The sequence below is a fragment of the Nerophis lumbriciformis genome, linkage group LG01, assembly GCF_033978685.3.
Source record: "Nerophis lumbriciformis linkage group LG01, RoL_Nlum_v2.1, whole genome shotgun sequence".
NCBI lineage: Eukaryota > Metazoa > Chordata > Actinopteri > Syngnathiformes > Syngnathidae > Nerophis > Nerophis lumbriciformis.
In genome coordinates, this window is record NC_084548.2 from 26,515,001 (window position 1) to 26,530,784 (window position 15,784).

Here is a 15,784-nt window from a genome sequence, read left to right on the forward strand (position 1 = left end):
TATTGAAAAGTATGACTGATATGCATGTTAAAATTAAACCGCTAGTGCAGAATAAATACAATACTGACAGTATTAACACTGTTAGAGGCGCAACAAAAAATATAACCCTAACCCTAACCTAGCAAAGACTGAACTGACTAGCCAAGACACCATAAACTATACATTACTGCCATATAATGTCTTGGACTTGCAACTGTAATTGCAATTTATTGTCATACTTAAAAATGGGACTCAGACATGTTATATTAAAGTAAGATTTAACAACTGGACAGAAATGACCATAATCAGATTATTTGTAAAGATTGCAAAAAAAATGTGTATTTTATTGTCAAAAACAATTAATATTTATTAACACACTGAGCACTGGTATCGATTACCAGGTACCGGAAGAGTGGTGCCGTTTTGGTTCAAATGTGACCGATAACCATCCCTATGAGTAATTTATTCAAAACTAATAAATGGAATCTACAACAAATTGTCATTACTATTACAGCAATTCAAAACATTTAGAACGTGCAAAAAACGACTTACTGGAAATGTAATGTTTGATGCTCTTAATTCCCGGTGTTCCTGAATGCTACCTCACTCACCATTGGTGTAGAATGAGGAAGTGATGTGTTGTTGATGTGGCTACTGACTATCCCAGGGCTGCGGCACTAACGTTTTTATGAGGGCTGCTGTTAAAGTGTTCAGGTCAGCAATAAAGTTTAAACAGAGTGTTGGACTTCTGTTGGGACGCTACATTACTTACAAGATGTTACTTGTATAACATCATCATTAAGCACTTGTTTCAGGTGCATGGGTCTGCATTCACTTACTTACCACTTACTGGAATTATGGTTTAAGGCGGCACCGGTGCCTAAATGGAATTGGGTTTTGGTTCCCATTCCTAATTCTGACCCAGGAGAGGTGCAGTGAAACAATACTTTGCTTTTTGTATCAACTGTGGCAGCTCCACCAATTATTCCATTTCATGAGCGTTTTTACTTTGATTGTATTTTACTTAGCTCTCAAGTGTGACTTTTCACCCTGGTGTGGTGTCGGTCTGGTCCGGTCTATGTGGCTAAAACTATGGTCCAATTTTGTGTTGTTGCAGACCCAGATCTTCCGTGGCGCCAAATCCTGAAGATGCTAATTTCTAACATGCCGGAGGAATTCTTTATGTGGCTGTCCAATACTAAACAGATCTTAGAGAGGATCTTGGAACTGGTGCAAACTTTGGTCTGATTGGACTAATTCTTGAAGAGGATTGACATTTAGATAACTCTCAGCTTTGTACCTTTTACTAAGGGACTTTATTATGGGTATTCAAAGAAAGTCCAATTCAAATGGACTTTTTGTCTTGTTTTATTTACGGGGCTTTCTCAACTCAGACTGAAGGCTTGGCCCAGGAAATGTACTTTCGCCAGGTCCTTGTTGATGTCAGACACATTAGTTACAAAGTTGTCCCTTCTTAGGAAAGGACCACAAATCACTGCAACATTTGTCAATGTCACACAAAAAACTTGAGCATTTCCAACGATTACAGCCAAAACTACTTGGGTTTCCTCGTCACAGTTCTCGTTGGAACATTTGTTCTTCTCTCCTGTCTCCTTTTCATGTTTTTGGCTTTCATTGTTTGGGTTGCATATTCATAGTCTGTTGCTATTTGTTTTGTGTGCAGAATGTAGGTCACTGTTTTTGTATTATTAGCAGTACTTGATGTAAATATCAACCAAAAATGGTGCCAGGTGTCAGTTTTAATGAAGCTGCACATTTTTTCATCATGATTCTGATTCATTCAAGATCATTAGAGCTACATGTTTTAGAGTAGAAATGTAAGTGTGATGTACACATCTAGCAGCATGATGAAATATTGTATGGTGATGCCATCTACATTATCTCATCACGGGTATACTGTCCATGTCATATTACTTTGGGGCTTTTAAGGATATATTTGTTTGATTGATTTTATTTATAATTTTTTTTCTCCAGGGTGAAACAATTTGTAAAAAAAAAAAAAAAAAAAAAAGCAAATTAATAAAACAAGCATTTGGTGCAGAAGTCTGAATTTACTTTGGACTTTTTTCTAATGTGCACACAGTTAAAATGATACTCCAAAATATACTACACACAGTACTAGAGATGTCCGATAATATCGGACATGTAATATCGGAAATTATCCGTATCGTTTTTTTTTTTTTATTAAATCAACATAAAAAACACAAGATACACTTACAATTAGTGCACCAACCCAAAAAACCTCCCTCCTCCATTTACACTCATTCACACAAAAGGGTTGTTTCTTTATGTTATTAATATTGTGGTTCTTACATTATATATCAATATATATCAATACAGTCTGCAAGGGATACAGTCCGTAAGCACACATGATTGTGCGTGCTGCTGGTCCACTAATAGTACTAACCTTTAACAGTTAATTGTACTCATTTTCATTAATTACTAGTTTCTATGTAACTGTTTTTATATTGTTTTACTTTCTTTTTTATTCAAGAAAATGTTTTTAATTTATTTATCTTATTTTATTTTATTGATTTTTTAAAAAAGGACCTTATCTCACCACACCTGGTTGTCCAAATTAGGCATAATAATGAGTTAATTCCACGACTGTATATATCGGTATCGGTTGATATCGGTATCGGTAATTAAGAGTTGGACAATATCGGATATCAGTAAAAAAGCCATTTTCGGACATCCCTACACAGTACATATATACATGTTGTACACCCCACTAATACCTTAGTTCGTGCAGAATTAGACTCTTCGAGGCCACTTGCTTTCAAAGCGCCACCATCTGACCTCTCGACAGTTCCTGGTGGAGAGAACATCACGGAGCTGGAGCAACCTGACCTGACTCTGTGTGATTTTGTTTACGTTTTGCTAAACTCAAGGGTTCATCAAGGAACTCTTCTGACACACATCATACTCCTTTTGAATCATTTTGACAGATTTTTTTTTTTAGGGCTGTAAAAATTAACAAGTTAATCATGAACACATTTAGATTAATCATTGAATTTATTTTGACCGCGCAATGTTTAAAAATGTTCCCGGATAACATTTTTGACAATAAAATTGCATTTATGTACATTATTTTTTATTTTTCTTAGACTAATTTTAATCATGCCTAGATATACAGTACAGGCCAAAAGTTTGGACACACCTCAATTAATGCGTTTTCTTGATGTTCATGACTATTGTAGATTGTTACTGAAGGCATCAAAACTATGAGCGAACACATGTGGAGTTATGTACTTAACAAAAAAAGGTGAAATAACTGAAATCCTGTTTTATATTCTAGTCTTTTCAAAATAGCCACCCTTTGCTCTGATTACTTTTTTGCACACTTTTGGCATTCTGTCGATGAGTATCACCTGGAATGGTTTTCACTTCACAGGTGTGCTTGAAGCTCATCGAGAGAATGCCAAGAGTGTGCAAAGCAGTAATCAGAGCAAAGGGTGGACATTTTGAAGAAACTAGAAAATAAAACATGTTTTCAGTTATTTCCCCTTTTTTTGTTAAGTACATAACTCCACATGTGTTCATTCATAGTTTTGATGCCTTCAGTGACAATCTACAATGTAAATAGTCATGAAAATAAAGAAAACGCATTGAATGAGGAGAAGGTGTGTCCAAACTTTTGACCTGTACTATATATACAGTCGATCTGCTGCTGTGAATAAATCAATAAGTACAATTCAGACTGCTTCACTTCAAGGTCCATCAAGCAAAATTCACAGATGTATTTTGATTTGTTTTGAAGAGGCTGGATCCGGGGCAATTGCAGGAATTGCCAGCGCCATTGGAGTGGCTATTCTAGGAGCAGCATCAAGTTACTTTGCTTACCAGAAGAAAAAACTGTGCTTCAAGATTCAAGGAGGTAATTCTGGACCCTTTCTTACATAGTATAGTTTATGTTGGTGCTGAGGTTGTACAACTGGTTTATGTGCAGGTGCTGACCCAGAGAGGGGCAAAGGCCATCATGGTACCCAGTCGAATCCTCAAGGTAAGTTTTTAGCAGTTATTTTAATATTGGCTAACTTCAAAACATCCAATATGGCAAAATTAATGACAGTTACTAACTAGCACAGGAGAAACGCAGGAATACACCTTCTAATTTAATTTGCTGTTGAACATTTAAGTGATACAAATCCTGTGAGAAAATGTTAAAATACTTGGAACGTAAATTCCCTGGTGATAGTGAAACATGAATAATACTGTAAGCAATCTTTCTGTATAGTAACAATGACTAAAACCCTTCATTGTACAATACATTGTTTATATAGTGCTTAAATTATACACACATATTATTTATGCAATTTTACAAAAAAAACAACTATATGTAAGCTCTCCACATACAGAAAGGGTTGCGGGTGAGTTGGAGCCTACCCCAGTTTGTTTTGGGCAATATGTGGAGTACAATCTGTACTGGTCACCAGTTAGTGTACAAATAGTGGCGAGCAGCAGCACCTCGGTGTTGTCATAGAGAGGACCAGAAATAAACCTAAAGGTATGCAAAGTATGTGTGCAAGGCGTCCACAACGCTTGGAGACATACGTATATCATTGTACTGTACTGGGAAGAAATACTAAGTATTTGATCCCCTACTGACTTTGGAAGTGAGAGAGAGAATGCTAACAAAAACCCAGAGGAAAAAAGGGAAATATTTACTACACATTAATCATTGTGACCCCACATAGTGGTCTTGTGTCTATGAAACACATGAATGAGTCCTGTCCCTTTAATAAAATACTCCTAATCTCAACTCATTGTGTGAATAAAATAAGCCTGTCACACAAACACTCTCTTCAATTCCAAACTCTGAAAAATGAAAGCATGCGGGGGCCATTTTGATATTTTTCATATTCAAAACCAATACAATATATATTGTAGCACGAAGGGCTCCCCTCAATTTGGTGACTATTAAAGGTCTCGGGGCCCCAAAAGGTTCTCAGTCATTTAAGTGTTAAACATAGTCAGATATTAATATTTTTTTACTTTCAACATTTAAATATATCTCCTCGCTGCCATGAAGTTTTTATTATTTGTTCCTATGTTTTGCTTTCTTTTTCCAAAGAAAAACTTATTTATCAATCATGAAAACACAAACTGTGCAAAATTTCCACCAAAACATTTTTTTAAATGGAATATTTGATGTGAAGTACTCAATCATTCATAAGAACATTGCTTTTGATTCTTTTATTTTATTTTTTTGAACAATCACAGTTTAAAAAAACAATCAGACTGGGATCCAAAAGGCCTCCACTCATAAAAGTGTTAAAAATAAGTCGTATATCAATATATAATATTTTTACTTCCAACTCTTCAATCTCTACATCAGACATGGGCTGTATGCGGTCGTTAAGGTTTTCAACCCAGCCCACTGGACGTCTCCAACATTTTTTTTTTAAACCTTTACTATTGAAACTGGAACCGCCAATAGTTTGTATTCCAATACATGTCTTCCCCCCTCCGAAGTGAAAACCAATGGTGGTCAACCAAGCCAAGATGAGCGCGCAAACTATCCGAGTACAAGAGGCTTAAATCTTTCTGCAAAAACTAGGTACGGGCAAAAAAAATCTAACTATGCAATGGAATAGATGCCTATTATTTATCAAAAAAAGATTTGTGGAGTTGTCATGTTCTGTGGTCATGTTTTGTTTGGTTATGTTCTGTTAGTTTTTGGACTCTTTTAGTTCCTGTTTGTGCACTCTTGTTTGTTTTGTTACCATGACGACCGATTAGTTAACCTGTCCTCATGTGACTCACGCACCTGGCTCATTTGGACTCACGCACCTGTCACTAATCAAGACATTATTATTTAAGCCTGTAGTTGCCAGGGAGTCGGCCTGGCGACATTGCTCATTTCCTGCTTGTTTCATGCCATAGATTCCTGCTCTGCCAAGTAAGTTTTTCTTTATCAATGCCACAGTTAGTGACTTTTGTTTCATGTCCACAGTCGGCCTAAGTTCTAGTTTTTGTTTCCCACGCTAAGTTTGTGCCTCCGCTGTGAGCGCTTTTTGTTTGTACCCTTTTTATGTATTTACCTTCAAGCCATGACTGGTCTGGTCCGATTGCATTCTGGGAAAACAATCCACGCAGTAAGTAGTCCACGTTGAAGACATGAGTGATATCAAGGATTATACGTTGGTCGCCTTCCTAGACGTATTGAACTATTGTACTCCAGATGCCATTTTACATGACAAAACAGAGAGAAACTTGGAAAAGCATGGAGATCTACAACTTCTTTGTGTGTGGCTGGATCAAAGTAACCTGACTCTCGCCAGATCCTTGTAGTTCGCTGAGCTCCACACAAGGATCTGGGACTTCTCAATAAGAGATGTATTTCAGAAGGCGGGGCCTTGTAAAAAAAAATCATTGTATGTGATTGGATAAACCACTTGTCCGTTATCTTGAATGACGTGCTACTTCAACCACTCACATCCAAATCAACTCGTGACGCTGATGAGAAATCCAAAACAAAACAGCCGACATATTGGATAACGACAGAGCGAAAAGTTAGAGAACTTTTACTGAAACAACGCAGCAATGTCCGTAGACGATCGATGTCGTTTGTGCAAAGAAAATACGCAGAATCAATGTCAGCACACGACTCCTCGCTCCATGCCGCCATTATTGTTTGAATCAAACAGTCGCTTCGGCGCTTCGTCACATCTATCAAATCCCGCCCGGCGATCCTGATTGGTTCATCATTTTTTGCTATCTTGAAGGAGTTTGCATTACCCTCGAGCCCAGATCCTTGTGTGGAGCTCAGCGAACTACAAGGATCTGGCGAGAGTCAGGTTAGGATTAAGGACATTGGCGGGGTTTGTTTACACCCGCCATCCTGAAAATCTGAGTGTCAGGAACACGAGAGCAGATTCCTACAACAAAGGTCTGTTCTGCAGAAACGTGATATTGGGGCGGCATGGCGTAGTGGGTAGAGCAACTGTGCCAGAAACCTGAGGGTTGCAGGTTCGCTCCCCGCCTCTTACCATCCAAAAATCGCTGCCGTTGTGTCCTTGGGCGGGACACTTCACCCTTTGCCCCCGGTGCCACTCACACCGGTGAACTGAATGATGAATGATAGGTGGTGGTCGGAGGGGCCGTTGGCGCAAATTGCAGCCACGCTTCCGTCAGTCTACCCCAGGGCAGCTGTGGCTATGAAAGTAGCTTACCACCACCGGGTGTGAATGAATGATGGGTTCTACATGTAAAGCGACTTTGGGTACTTAGAAAAGCGCTATATAAATCCCAGTTATTATATTATGTTAATTATTTTTATATGGATCTGTGGGTGTTCTTTTATCCTTTGTGTTCATGTTTCGCCGCGTTTGTTGCATATTTGTTGCATTTTTCTTTATTGTAAAAGATTGATCTTGAGACGGTTGTCTGGAAAGTAAAGAGGAGAGACGTTCATATGTTTTTAATATTCAGTGTTTTATCGATCATAGTTAATATTACAAATCCTACATTACATATTTTCATGACATTCTTTTATTCAGCAAAAAGGCTGTAAAATTCCTTTCAGTTTTTGAGGTGGTCTGTCAGGCGCTGTGAGTTTGTATTGTGTGTTTAGCTTTTACCATTTTCTACAGCATTTTAGCAATTACTTCACCGATGCTGAACAACATGCACGTGTTTAAATGTTACTTAAAAAAGGGAAACAAGCGCACACACAGCAGAATGCGTGACACTTTTTACAACTAAAATATTGTGTCAAAAACACCAGATGCAGACAAACTCACAGTGTCATGTTAAAAATCAGAAATAAAAACATAAGACCAGTAAATTGTGTAACACAATCATCAGTCAGTCACTATAGTACAGACCAAAAGTTTGGAAACACTTTCTCATTTCAATGCGTTTTCTTTATTTTCATGACTATTTACATTGTAGATTGTCACTGAAGGCATCAAAACTATGACACCTGTGAAGTGAAAACCCTTCCAGGTGACTACAAACATGTTTTCATTTATTTCACCTTTTTTTGTTAAGAACATAACTCCACATGTTTTCATTCATAGTTTTGATGCCTTCAGTGACAATCTACAATGTAAATAGTAGGGATGTCCGATAATGGCTTATTGTCCAACTCTTTAATAACCGATACCGATATCAACCGATACCGATATCAACCGATACCGATATATACAGTCGTGGAATTAACACATTATTATGCCTAATTTGGAAGATAAGGTCCTTTTTTAAACTATTAATAAAATAAAATAAGATAAATAAATTAAAAACATTTTCTTGAATAAAAAAGAAAGTAAAACAATATAAAAACAGTTACATAGAAACTATTAATTAATGAAAATGAGTAAAATTAACTGTTAAAGGTTAGTACTATTAGTGGACCAGCAGCACGCACAATCATGTGTGCTTACGGACTGTATCCCTTGCAGACTGTATTGATATATATTGATATATAATGTAGGAACCAGAATATTAATAAGAGAAAGAAACAACCCTTTTGTGTGAATGAGTGTAAATGGGGGAGGGAGGTTTTTTGGGTTGGTGCACTAATTGTAAGTGTTTTTTATGTTGATTTAATAAAATAAAATAAATAAATAAAAACGATATCGATAATAAAAAAAACAATACCAATAATTTTTGATATTACATTTTAAAATATTTATCGGCCGATAATATCGGCAGGCCGATATTAGTAAATAGTCATGAAAATAGAGAAAACACATTGAATGAGAAGGTGTGTCCAAACTTTTGGCTTGTACTGTGTGTGTGTATATGTATAAATACTGTATATATATATATATATATATATATATATATATATATTATATATATATATATATATATATATATATATATATATATATATATTATATATATTAGAGATGCGCGGTTTGCGGGCACAACCGCGGAGTCCGCAGATTATCCGCGGATCGGGCGGATGAAATTAAAAAAAATTAGATTTTATCCGCGGGTCGGGTCGGGTCGGGCGGTTGAAATAAAACAAAATTAGATTTTAAATAGATTCAGGCGGGTGGCAGTTAAATCAATTCGGAAATATATATACATAGTTAAATGTTGTTACCCACATACGAAAAACGAGCAGGCACCTGCTGCATATGCCACAACAGAAGAAAAAAAAGAAAAGAGATGGACACTTTTACGGAGCGGAGAAGGGACGCCTCGCCGGGGTCCGGGACCGAGGCCCCTTCCCCCGAGAGGGCCCCACCGGGAGCCGTAGCTGAGGCGATCCGCGAGAAGGGCCCGACGCACGTCCAGGGTCACCACCGCGCCCACCGCACCGACACCCCGCCTCGTTCGCCTTCACCGCGGCCGGCGTCACGCGCAGCAGGTAAGCAGCTTACCTGCCCGCCACCCCCGTGGCCGGGGGCTCGTAACAGGGGTCACTCCGCGCGCTCCGCCCGCGCAGCTTACCTGCCCGCCACCCCTGTTGCCGGGGGCGCGTAACAGGGGTCACTCCGCGCGCAGTGCGCTCACGAAAGGGGTGGGGCTCACCCTGGTTGATATAGACAGCAGGACGGTGGCCATGGAAGTCGGAACCCGCTAAGGAGTGTGTAACGACCCACCTGCCGAATCAACTAGCCCTGAAAATGGATGGCGCTGGAGCGTCGGGCCCATACCCGGCCGTCGCCGGCAGCGAGACGCGCTTGGAGGTGCGCTCAGCGCACCTCCCATATGATTGCGCACTGGTGTGCGTCTGGGTCGTGACAGCGTGGCACGCGAATGTCTGTGCTGCATTGGATCAGTCTCCTTTCTTTAACAGGCAAAAGCTTTATAACCTCACTAATGCCTTGCATCGTCTATATTAGATATATAACAACGGGCGGGTGCGAGCGGGTGCGGTTCTGATCAAATGTTACATCGGGTGGATGGCGGATGGTTGACGACTTTCTGATGCGGTTGCGGATGAAATAATTGCCTATCCGCGCATCTCTAATATATATGTATATATATATATATATATATATATATATATATATATATATATATATATATATATATATACATATACATATATATATAGACAAACACACCAGCCCCCAGACGCGTTTTTACCGACCAATGGGGCCTTGAGTCAAAATAATTGCCCATGTCTGCTCTAGATCAACTTCACATGTATCTGTCGATTATAAGTTTTTATTTTTTGAGCAAAGACATTTTTTAAGTAAAACACACTGTTATTAGTGTGAATATTGCAACATTTTCTTGTTACATTACATCTGTTTGCTGTTGTATTCCACTTTTTGTGTGGAATAAAAGTGTCCAAAGTGTGGCCTGCTCTACACCAACATGGTAATAATACTAAATATACCAAGTACTAAATCACTTTTGTATTGGAATCAAATACAAATTTACTTTAATCTAATACTAATTAATGTATACACTTTATTATCAGTTTTTATTTACATTCTATACTCTCTTACAATAAACCTACCATAAGAATTATGATCTCTGTAAGATTTAACTTATCACTAAAAATGATCACATTTTGTCACTTTTTTAAGATAACTTTATGTAAATTCCACATAGATACTATTTTTTGAGGATGTTTGTTTCCAAGCACAAATAAGATGATATTCCTAAGAACATATTTGTGAATTCAACATATTTATTTTTATCTTTTTCAGTTTTCAGCAACTTGCTCAACACATCCTAGAGCGGCGTCTGCACGAGTCCGCGCTGAAAGGAACGACAGTCCATCTTTTCCATGTCAGCTTCATATGCAGCCTGCTTTTTATCATAATACATTTGACCAGCTTAACTGTTGTATATTATTGTTGTTTGCTACTGTTAAACGTGTGTATTCGCACATCCTGGTGTTATTTTAGGATCGTGTTGTATTTCTCTTGTTGTTTTTGTTCGGAATATTTCATGTCTGCTATGTTTGGTTTTCATCACATTAAGACTTAATGTGGGTGGGTTTTTTTCCAGGCTACATCGGGTAGAACTATCAACTTTTCTCAATTATGACAAATGCAAACCTGCTGGTGAGGATTTTGAAGATGTCCTAATAAAAAGTATTTTTCCCACCTTAATTCTCGTTAATGTCATGAAGTTACAATTACTTTAAAAAGGAAAATGTTTCTGGAATAACATCCCTCCATCCTTTTTTTCCCACTTTATCTGGGTCTGGGAGCCCAGGCAGACTTCCCTCTTTTAGTTCCAACAAAGCGTTTGCAGGCCAGCTGGGAGACACGATTCCTGCAGCATGTCCCAAGTGTACTATACTGTATATATATGTATATACACACTATATTGCCAAAAGTATTTGGCCACCCATCCAAATGATCAGAATCAGGTGTCCTAATCACTTGGCCCGGCCACAGGTGTATACAATCAAGCACTTAGGCATGGAGACTGTTTCTACAAACATTTGTGAAAGAATGGGCCGCTCTCAGGAGCTCAGTGATTTCCAGCGTGGAACTGTCATAGGATGCCACCTGTGCAACAAATCCAGTGGTGAAATTTCCTCGCTCCTAAATATTCCACAGTCTGCTTTATGATAAGAAAATGGAAGAGCAACTCAGCCACAAAGTGGTAGGCCACATAAACTGACAGAGAGGGGTTAGCGAATGCTGAAGCGCATAGTTTAAAGAGGTCGCCAACTTTCTGCCCAGTCAGTTGCTACAGAGCTCCAAACTTCATGTGACCTTCCAATTAGCCCACGTACAGTACGCAGAGAGCTTCATGGAATGGGTTTCCATGGCCGAGCAGCTGCATCTAAGCCATACATCACCAAGTCCAATGCAAAGTGTCAGATGCAGTGGCGTAAAGCAGTGAAAGGAACTTTGAATGCTCCGGGATACCAAAACATTTTGGGCAATTCCATGCTCCCAGCCTTGTGGGAACAGTTTGGAGCGGGCCCCTTCCTCTTCCAACACAACTGTGCACCAGTGCACAAAGCAAGGTCTATAAAGACATGGATGACCGAGTCCGGTGTGGATGAACTTGACTGGCCTGCACAGAGTCCTGACCTGAACCCGATAGAACACCTTTGGGATGAATTAGAACGGAGACTGAGAGCCAGGCCTTCTCGACCAACATCAGTGTGTGACCTCACCAATGCGCTTTTGGAAGAATAGTCGAAAATTCCTATAAACACACTCTGCAACCTTGTGGACAGCCTTCCCAGAAGAGTTGAAGCTGTAATAGCTGCAAAAAGTGGACCGACATCATAATGAATCCTATGGGTTAGGAATGGGATGGCACTTCAAGTTCATATGTGAGTCAAGGCAGGTGGCCAAATACTTTTGGCAATATAGTGTATGTACTATATGTACTACACAGGTGTACTACAATGCCTCCTCCTGGTTGGCACGTCTGAAATATTTCACAGAGGAGGCGTCCAGGAGCCCTCTCCTACTCTGAGCTCCTAGCAGATAACAAACTTCTCAACCTATTCCCGAGTGTGAGACAGTAAATAAACCCACCTTACAAAGAATGGAATTACGTTTCTCCAGGATTTCGCAGACTTTTTTTGTGATTGATGCTTGATTTCACAGCAGTTTTTTTTTTCTTCACACAGTTGCAGCAAATGTTGCAATGTTTTGATTTATATATCTATTTTTTGCAATAACATTGAATTTTCCTGTGATTGTACAAACATTCAGGGTCGCTGGAGCCTATCTCAGCTGCATTCGGGCGGTAGGCGGGGCGCACCCTGGACAAGTCGCCACCTCACCCCAAAAAAAAGGGACAAGCGGTAGAAAATGGATGGATTGATGTACAAACATTTTAATTTTTTAGATCAGGGGTGTCAGACTTGTTTGGAGGGGGTTAAAAGATTTTAATTTAAGATTTAGATTTAACAATTAGGTTTAGATGTAACATTTAGCGCTCACATTTAGATAAGATTTAAATGAAAGATTCAAATGTAACTTTTTGGTTTACATTTAACATTCAACATTTACCTTTAGATTTAACGTTTAAGATTCAAACGAAAGATTCAGATTTAACATTTAGGTTGAGATTCAACATTTATATTTAGATTTGAGATTTATCATTTAGGTTTAGATTGAACATTTAGCGCTCACCAGGGGCGTCACTAGCTTTTAAGGACAAGGGGGGCTTAGCCCCCAGGAGATGCACAGGATGTGAGCGAACGTAGCGCACGAGCACAAAACCTCACAAACGGCTAACAAAGACTTAGAAATTATTCATTGTTATTATTATTATTTCAGTCGGTTTATTTTCAATCTGTGTTCAGTACAACAACAAACATGGGTTTGCACAGTGACATTTTGTTTACAGCATCAACAAGAAACAATGACTTGCATGATTCTTCAAGATACATTGAAACACAATGAAAGTCACGGCATTAGCCTCTATGTTATTCATTCACAACATAGAGGCTAATGCCACCACTTTCGCTCACAATACAATAATTGTTTGTTCCCAAATATTTTGAAGTTGCACAGATTACATTTTGGGCACATATGTGACTAAAATGGTTGTAAATTCAAGCCCTGGAAATATTACTTAATTACTTGAATTATAGTAATATCTGGATCGGGATAATTTGTCTTATATATATATGTATATATATATATATATATATATATATATATATATATATATATATATATATATATATATATATATATATATATATATATTAAGGAAATTAAATATATATGGAAGTTTGAATAGAGATGAGAAACGTTTATATATACTGTAAATAAGAAAGACTTAGAGTCCGTCTGCTGATCTGAAAAAGAGCCAAAACTGTCACAGAGCTGAGGGACCATCTTCAAAGTGCAATGCTGAAACAAATAATGCAAACAATTAAATGTAACTTCCAGGGCCTGAGATTAACGTAGTCCCGTCGTCCCGGGGACGGTAAAAAAAATGCACGGGACGAAAATAAATGCTCCCCAGGGCGATGGCTTTTAACCATTTTTTTCTTTTTCTTTTTATGTATTTATTCATTTTACATTTTATATTAAATGTCTTGGTTTTTCCTCCCTCTGAAAATCTTATGAAATGTTTAACAAGCCATCCTATAATAATACAACAGCTATTAATGTAACAATACAATAAAAAAAATATATTTAATTATGTTTTTTTCATTATTTGAACAATAGGCTAATGTATATTACTTTATATAGATTCTACAAGAAACACAAAACTTAAAAACTACATTATTTACAATTGCAGACACAAGGTTTCGTGCAGCTTCACTCATTGTAAAGGAAGACGGAAGTCCACACAGGAGAAAAATGACTACAATGATGGTGTCTGGGTTTATATATATATATATATATATATATATATATATATATATATATATATATATATATATATATATATATATATATATATATATATATATATATCAAATAAAACAAATGGATTATCGATAAGCCATTTTTATTTTATTTATTTATTACAATGCCAAAATAGGCCTAACAACGTCAATGGTTGTAATTCTGTAGCACTTTGAGATTTGGAATCAAATGTAAAGTAGATTACAAATACAATATATTACATAAATAAATTATATATATATACTATATATATATATATATATATATATATATATATATATATATATATATATATATATATATATATATATATGTATATATATATATATATATATATATATATATATATATATATATATATATATATACATATGTATATATATATGTATATATATATATATACTGTATATATATATATATATATATATATATATATATATATATATATGTATATATATATGTATATATATATATATACTGTATATATATATATGTCCGTATGTGTCATCACCAGAATGATTGACAATTAGGAGGACCAATAGTCCACCCAGAAATAAATAAAACAAATGGCTTATAGATAAGCCATTTAAAAAAAAAATGTTTTAATATTTATTTATATGTATCATTATTGTCCTGCTCACCTTTCCAGTAGAGGCCTCTCCCCTCTCACTTTATGTGCTCCTCTGCCCTGACTCTTACAGGTCAATAGGGGTTGTGGAGTGATTATTATTATTATCTACTGATGATAGTCATACGTGAATGAGCTCAGCTCCTGTTCTCCTCCATGTGTAAAGTGAGAAACACAGCTGATGCTCCAGAAGGAAGTAACCCCAAAGATAGCAAATGATAAAAAAAAGAGTGCACATTTAACTTTATAAATAACCAGGACCTTCAAGATGCATTTCAGGCTAACTAGCTAACTAAGTAGCAGCATTGCTTTAGAGTGGGAATGTAACTTTTTGTCAAACACAGACCTGGTGTAAAGTGGAGCTAATACATTTTAATAGAAGCAGTGATGAATACTTACTTTCTTGAAAAAGTTTCTTATGTCCATTTTGCATTCGTTCACGTTCTTGTTCTGCAGTGCTGTGTGCTAATGTGCTTCGTACACTTGCAGGACCGCAAGCAAGGTCGCAGAGAAAATGCGGACTGGATTTTGAGTGATGTCGGCATTTTCTATATGAACAAGTGGAATGGATTGGATACTGACGCACTAAAGGGGCTCTCTACCTTACGCTATGAAGTGAGGGGAAACTGATTGAATAATGACAGGTTATATGATTATTTATTTAAACTCATATTCGGGCCACTTTATAATGAATATGTCGGCATGTATTTGTAAAAAAAAAAAAAAAAAAATATTGTTTTTTTTTTTAACACCAAATTATTTAGGGGGGCTTCAGAATATTTTAGGGGGGCTTGAGCCCCCCTAAAATAGGCCTAGCAACGCCAATGGCGTTCACATTTAAATTTAAACATTTGATTTAGATTTAGCATTTAGGTTTAGATTTAAGATTTACATG

General features: G+C 37.2%; 1 protein-coding gene across 6 annotated transcripts in view; it reads left to right on the top strand.

The window, feature by feature from the left end:
• Window positions 1-11,030, top strand: part of cd99 (CD99 molecule) — a 55,649-nt gene extending 44,619 nt beyond the window's left edge. For 4 of the 6 annotated variants that reach the window (XM_061978207.2, XM_061978226.2, XM_061978197.2 and 1 more), the window contains 3 exons: window positions 3,761-3,877; window positions 3,950-4,003; window positions 10,623-11,030. In XM_061978207.2, coding sequence (XP_061834191.1) covers window positions 3,761-3,877; window positions 3,950-4,003; window positions 10,623-10,651 — 200 coding nt within the window. In that variant the 3' untranslated portion in view covers window positions 10,652-11,030. Of the gene's footprint in view, window positions 1-1,096; window positions 2,071-3,760; window positions 3,878-3,949; window positions 4,004-10,622 lie in introns of those variants that run through there. The other 2 variants (XM_061978245.2, XM_061978234.2) reach the window with 2 other exon arrangements.
• Window positions 11,031-15,784: the final 4,754 nt, after the last annotated feature.